At 39.0% G+C, this 7,673-nt stretch overlaps 1 protein-coding gene across 1 annotated transcript in view; it reads right to left on the bottom strand.

Moving 5' to 3' along the window:
- Positions 1–1,530: 1,530 nt before the first annotated feature.
- Positions 1,531–7,673, bottom strand: part of POLA1 (DNA polymerase alpha 1, catalytic subunit) — a 282,895-nt gene continuing 276,752 nt past the window's right edge. Inside the window, exon 37 of the mRNA XM_018561137.1 lies at positions 1,531–1,786. Coding sequence (XP_018416639.1) covers positions 1,644–1,786 — 143 coding nt within the window. The 3' untranslated portion in view covers positions 1,531–1,643. The remainder of the gene's footprint in view (positions 1,787–7,673) is intronic.

Here is a 7,673-nt window from a genome sequence, read left to right as displayed (position 1 = left end):
TGAAGACTATTTACAGCCTTCACGGAAAATAGACTTTGGGTTGAAAAGGAATGTGTTCAAAATGACACTAGGCAAAAAAAATAAAAAGAAAAAAGAAAAGCGTAAGGTACACTTAAATACTAGACCACACAGGGACTCATATACATGCACGCACAACACACAAAGGTTGAACTTGATGGACCTATGTCTTTTTTCAACCTCAATACTAATGTAACTATGCAAAAGCTGACCAAGAAGAACTGGTTGGACTACTGCATTGCAAATGAAGTTCATTGTTGGTAAGTTGCGCAAGTGGGCACTAAAGACATGCACTTACAATCTATTGGCTGAATTAATGATGGAGAAAGTTCTGTGGCTGGGTAGATCATAAGCATAACAGCATGTAATGCAAGCCTACAGCTTCTAGAACTAGAAGATACAATGTTCTATTTCAGAGACATTTTTTGCTCACAAGGTTTTTTTTGTTGCAGAAGAGACATACTGTTTAATTTTCCAAATTGCGCAGCCAGACAGGTAACACACGCCCTATTTATCCAATTCAGCATCCTATGACATGTTTTCATCTCCAGCCTCATTACTGAACTGGTATTACCACCATGTCCATTGAGCAGTGGGCTGACCGAAGAAGCAGTAAAGCTAAACCAGGTGGAAGCAGAACCATATCACCAACTTGCACAGATGCGTGTACCACAAGAATGTCTGGCCAAATCCTTAGCAAGATAGGAGAGTAAACTGTAATTTTAACCATGGCTTCAACAGATTTCCGGAAAATTAAACCAAAACATTTTGTTTACTTGTACTATGGTCACGAGGATGAAGTAACGCATCATACAATGGTGAAAATCAATTGTAAAACTAACCAGGCATTCAGAAAACATCTTTATTTAATTGGTCCACATTGTATAAAACTTTTTGTGAAAAAATTTCCACCTCAATTTTTTGAAGGATAAAATGCCAATATTATGACTCATTCATTTTAACTTATGGAGTGCTGGTGACCTATTTTCTTCAATATTAACATTAGAACGTTTGAGAAAAACAGGATGAAAATAGCACAAAAGAACACGGAAGGTAAGGTAAATGTTCCAGATAAAACTGTACTAGCCGGAAATCCACAGAAATACAATATTCCACTAAAGTCTAGGCTATACGTCTATATTTTACATATTAAATGTCAGGAATAGCTAGAGTTTAGTCATTTTATTAATTAGCATGTTTGTGATGAGAAGCTGATAAAACTGTGAAAAGGCAAAACATTAGTGCTCCTACTGAGACCTCACGTAACCTTGTTTGCTGAAAGCACCTCCACTAAATACTGAACAGAAAAGTCGAGGATCACTTACACTGCAGCCCCTCTCACTGGGAATTATTCAATTAAACTAGCAGTCCTTTTATCTCCTAGGTCTCAATGGACAACTCCTTACAAAAGAAATAGAATGTGCTGTGACAGACACACTCAGTCAGAATACTTTGCAACATTTAAATGGTTACAATTACAAAATTAGTTTTAAGACTGAAAACTACAGCTGGATCGTGAAGAAAAGATTTCCCAGGTTAAGCCCCGAAGAAAAGAAACCGAAAAAAAAAAAATCATGAAAAATGTGTCCATCTTAAAATAAGGAGCCAATTTGTAAGATACAGCTCTACTTGATAGCGGCGAGGGTCTGAAATAGCTTGCTGAGATTCACTTCTGAGTAAGCACTATGTGAGAGAGCTTGGTCGACAGTGTGCTTTAACTTCTTGTATGCAGTTTCTGCCTCTTGAAAGTGCTTCTTTTTCAGGTGCCCTGTAAGCAATATAAGGTATACGTTTATTAATGTTGAAGTTATTTCATTACTAACAAAATGCTAATTTATACCAGAGCATAAATGGTACAAGAACTTGTCAGAAAGGAAACCTTAAAGTAACTGTGGCCACGCTATAGATGTTCAAATATTTACACATTCCTAAGTATATCAATAAATGAGCTTTAAGCAAGTCACCATTTTTCTCTGTACCTGCAGGCACTGTGGATTATTATTATACAGAATTTATATAGTGCCAACAGTTTGTGCATCGCTTTACAATATAGGGAAGACATTACAATCACAATACAATTCAAGACAAAATGGTAGGGAGGGCTTATAATCTAAAAGATCAATTTATTCTCAAAGTTTACTTTAGCAGTACTGAAGCTGTTGGCATACTCAGCACCTACTTTAAGCAAAAAGGTAAAAGCCTTCTAATATCTAATGTAAACATAGAAAAGGTGCTCTGGGACATGAGCAGAATGAGTTGAGCTGCAGAGAAAGCAGACTTGAGCTAGCTTCAGTGCTTCCGCTGTAAATTTGAGGATGAATTGCTCCACAGTGGTTGCAGCTACAGAGATTAGTAAGGGATTGTTTTAAAGTTCATACTGCTTGTTGCCAAAAGGTAAATACTCCAATGCCAATAGTCTGGGCAAGGATCCAATGCAAGAAAACATTTCTATACTAAGTCTCATTAAGACCTAAGCTAGACAGCCAATTTCTCTCTGTTGTAAATTAGGTGACTGCCAGAGCATTGTTAAATTAATTAGTAGTTTGAGATTCAAATTTCCCAAGTAGTGTAACAATGCATACTTTTCACATTTAAGGTAGTAACTGCCAAGACTCAACTTCTCTTATGGCATCAGCCACTCTGCTAAAACCAGTGAGGCGTCACTCAATCTAAGCTCTCTCTAGTTATTCCATATAGTGCAGAAAATCAGCCAGCACAAAAGTAACATCCATTAGGGGGAAGAGGCAGCATCTTTGTTTGTAATTCTGTTTCTGGGAAAACATTTGAGTGGGTGGGAGATTTTTATTTAACCATTCCATTGCACGTGTTTTTGTTTTTAAAAAGGAGAATTATGAGGCGAGCGTTTTTCACTCAGCCTCATAATCTGAGCTGACCTGTGACGATGAAACTGTCACAGGTCGGCTCAGTAGATCGGGAAGTGAGCGAACACACACCGTCGCAAGCTCACTTCTAGATCTATCCCTGCAGAGAGCCGTGACCGTCACTCACGGCTCCCTGCAGGGATTCCCCCCCTCCCCTGTCCGGTCCTCCAGTGCTGACTGGCGAAACGGAGGGGGCGAGCACAGCTGGCTTTGCCTCTGGATAGGCAGAGCCAGCTATCAATCCCACAGCTGGGTGGATCCAGACAGTATTGTCGGGATCCATCCCGGCTGCAGCGTCTCAGTATACCGCAAGCTTTAGCTCACGGTATACGGAGCTTTGGGTCATGGGAGAACGACGGTTTGTGTTCTCCCGTGACCCTTAGGAGAACTATGGGGAAAAGCCCAGACCCCATAGTTCTCCTTCAAGATTGTAAGCAGATAGAAAGCTTCCAAAATCGTATAGATAACTGTATTCTTCAGCTGGCCATTCACATTCCGATAGTGTTTTAGCATATGGGCTTATGACCGTAATCTAATCCATCTAAATCAGACAGACCCTGATGCAAAGCTACAGGTATATGTGGATGATCTGACCGATCAAGTCCTAAAATGCTCCCTATAACTACGATCACTTGGAAAACATTTCATTCATCAATAAGAAAAAAAAAAAATGAAAAGCGTCAGGTAATGTTCTCCTACAAGCAGGGTAAGAGAATGCTTTAACTGTACACAATATGTTTAATGACCCAAGCAAGTGCACTGGGAAAAGATTAGTACACATTAATAAGACTGACAGGAGAGCAGTGGGAATAAAGTCATTACAAGGAAGAGTGGAAAGCTAGTTGCGCTAGATACCTATAACATCTGATTAATAAGAATTGTAGAAAGCGAAAACGTGATGTACTGTGCTAACTAGGAATAAATACATTTAAAGAGAAGGAAAAACGTGTTGTCAAAGTTGTCATTTTTAGTGGTTATCTAAAAATATAACGTGTACAAGCTTTCAGAACACAGTTTGAAGAATTGTAGAAAAGCCGTTGTCCACAGGAGCTGGATTTCACACTGTCCTGTTAAAGTTTACAGTGGAGCACAACCACTTCCCAAGCCTATAGAGCGATAATACACAATATGCACTTAATTGATTAAGTATATACAAAACTCTACGGTAGTAAGATTGTTTGACATCTTATCACATGCAATGGGAAGGGTCTTCAGGACTGTAGCAGTAAGTCAATGTATGAAACCCTGCTGCTTATCTATTTTCATCTTCTACCATGCTTTCAAAAACTCCATAAATAAAAAAAAGTGGCTGCAACACTAAACTCCTCTCCAGGATCACCTCCCACTCCCCGATTCAGCAAACTGTGATCTAATGGCAGTCCTCCTCATTCACACCGTTTAATTCTGCCAAATTCCTGTGAGCTCAGGGAGTCATGGAAGCCGATTCATAAATCCAGCTTGGATGCACAGTTCTCTTGGACAGCATGGGGCTAACGGGTCACTGAGTGAGCGCTGTCCAGATGCAAGAACCCCCCCCTCTCCAAGTACCTATAATGTCACAAGACTGGCCAGAGGACTGCAGGATTTAGTATAGGAACAAACTGATTTTTTTTTTCTATCAAACAAGCAGGGGAGTAGAGGGCAGGGGGTACACATAAGTTGGATTTGGCCATAAGTAAACTAACCTGAATCAAAGTACACATTTACTCACAGAAAAGGAACCCGTTAAGTATTGTATGGATGGCTTGAAGATCGATAATACAACAGAAGGCTCTCTAAAGTGTCAAGTCACTCAAAACAGGACATGGATTTATTGACGCTGTGTGAGAGATCAGGTTATGAAGTCAGGTGTGTCTGCTGCTTTACTAGTGATCTAACAATACAGAGGACAATACTCTGCCTGCGGGAAACCTGTTAAGGAGGGAAATTTGAAGGCTTCCACTTCCACCTTCGAAAAATGCTAGCTGCCAGGCTGTCATGCTAATCCTCTTTCTGACACAGCACAACTATGCAAAGAATTTTGACTTTTTGCATTAGTTTTATGCCAGTGAAGCAAAGTATTTTTAGAAGGAGATGAGCATTTTCTCTCACTAATGGTTTACGATAAACTGTCCTTCCCCATGTAGGCTACACAATTCCTGCAACAGGGACTAAGGCTCTGTTCACACCTCGGCACAGTGTGAACGCTCATTGAGTTTGCCCACTTCAGCCCATTCATTTCAATGGGCTGCCGCATCCACGACAAACGTCGAACAGACGTTCCTGCAGCATTTTCTGTTAAAAAAAAAAAATTGTTTGTATGTTTGTTTGTTTTATTGGCCGTGTTTGGGGTGCCATTAACAAGTAATAGTAGTGCTAGCATGTTTTTAACTTGTTGTGTGAATGAGTACCAATGCACGTGCATGACATGCGGACTAAAGGGGAGCATACAGCAAGAAACGGTGCATTCAGGATGTGTAGCTCCCAGAGATTTTTCGATAAAACCCTTGTCATGAATTGCATGTTTTCCTTGATTCAGTGATCTCTCGGTTCCACAATTATACCTTTTATCATCTGTAGTCTACCTTAAAATATCACACATCCTTTTTTGGGGACAGATAAGGCTTTAATTTGGATATCTTTGAAAAGGGCCTGTGTTCTTTCTTGTGCTATGCCCCAGGTCCAGTATTTTGTCCTTCCTAATGTAAGACTGCAAGGTCAAATGAGATAGAATTCCCAAGGATAAAGTGCTACCAGAGTAGGAATCCGAGATCCCCGGGTGCAGGAAACCCATTGTCATTGTCTGCATAGAGTTTGCAAGTTCTCTCTGTGCCTGCGTGGGTTTCCTCTGGGGGACACTGGTTTCCTCCCACACTGCAAAGACATGCTGGTAGGTTAATTGGCTCCGATCTAAATTGGGCCTGTATGAATGCATGCGAGATAGGAACCTTAGATTGTAAGCTCCTTGAGGGCAGAGACTGATGTAAATGTGCACTATGTAAAGCGCTGCATAAATTGTTGGCGCTCTTTAAATAATAATAATAATAAAAAAAAAAGTTTACTAATAGTGAACTATTATTTAAACTTAAACCTGGCATCTGTGAATCTTACACATTACTTCTTATTGGTTGCTATGGGCAACTCCCCTTTATTTTCATCCAGTTTTCATAGATCAGGCGACAATTTAAACCTTGTTTGCACAATCCCTGTTTGCATTTGATCAGCCTCAGTATGAAGGCCTCAGTGTTAAGTACCATTTGTAAGGATAATAGAAAGTAAACATATGGTAACAGATTACAATGCTGCTTAACAACAACAATGACTTAATTCAGAAAAAAAAAGACAACTATGTTAAAGTTTGTGTAATGTAATTTTTTTTAAATACAAGCAACACTGAAATTATTATGGGGCAAACAGGCTTTCAATTGGGAAAATGAATTCGAATATTTTGGTGTCAAAACAAGCTGTAATATGTCAAGATAGTTGCGGCTTATTTTCCTGTCCCTATTAGCATTTCAAAGAAAATGCTATCTGCAGAAAACAAAACAGGAGACAAATATGGATACCAACTATGGTAATTTTAATTCTTATTCAACAAATTGTTAATTGTGTATTGATGTGTTAAGATCATATACACAAAAGTACACAAGCTTCAATTAGATGAATTTCAGTAACTTAAAATGCAAGAAATTCTCATTTATAAATGGAAACACAAACTGACTTTTCGGCCATATTCTCTTTCAAAAGGTTACATGGCACTTTGCCATATGACTTCTTGCATAACACTTGGCTGATACATAATTGCAACAGTGAGGTTACCATGAGCCCTAACTGGACATATTCTAACTGCATAGAGTAAACCTCTAGACTGGTGGCATGTTTCAGTGTATTTAGTCAGGGATCCCTTGGCAAGTTTTCTAAATTAGTAGGGTTCATTAATGAATCCACTGCAACATCCGCTGCCTTTACCACACTTCTCAAACCTACAGACTATTGTAGAGGTAGTAAACTTTATCATGGTCCAATTGACAGGTCATCTTTGTTGTCACAAAACAATAGATGGATTTATGCATTTATAAACAGAGGTCATTTTCTAGCTATTAAAGTGTTTAGTACCTAAAATTAGTTATGCTATATGAAACCTTCATAGAGTGGAAATTATGGGCAAGTATATAGTAAGTCAGATAAGTGTAAATGGGTCATTGCTATAAATCACACTGGCAGTATCCATACTCCAGGCAAAATGACAAGAGGACTTCATGGCTATGACTTTTATTCAGGGTGACTGGCACTATGGATACAATGAGGAAATTAATTATTTGATCCACTGCAGATTTTGTAAGTTTGCACACTTACAAAAGACATTAAAAGGTCTATAATCTTTTTAATCATAGGTGTATTTTAAATGATAGAGACAGAATATCAACCAAAAATCCAGACAAAACACGATACAAATGTTATAAATTGAGTTGCAGTTCAGTGAGTAAAATAAGTATTTCATCCCCTACCAACCTACAATAATTCTGGCTCCCACAGACTGGCTATGTGGTACACAGATTAGTCCTGTCAATTTAAAAAGATGCTCCTAACGACAACTCTTATATAAAAGACACCTGTCCGCAGAATCTCTTTCTTCCATTCAAACCTCACCACCGTGGGCAAGACCAAAGAGCTGTCAAAGGACGTTACGGACAAGATTGTAGACCTGCACAAGGCTGGAATGGGCTACAAGACTATCAGCAAGAAGCTTGGTGAAAAGGAAAAAACTATTGGAGCGGTTATTCGCAAATTGAA

Source organism: Nanorana parkeri, unplaced genomic scaffold (genome assembly GCF_000935625.1).
Source record: "Nanorana parkeri isolate BGI_ZX_2015 unplaced genomic scaffold, ASM93562v1 scaffold503, whole genome shotgun sequence".
Classification (NCBI taxonomy): Eukaryota; Metazoa; Chordata; class Amphibia; order Anura; family Dicroglossidae; genus Nanorana; species Nanorana parkeri.
Note: the sequence above shows the minus strand (reverse complement) of the source record. Positions and strands in the feature narration are given on the sequence as shown.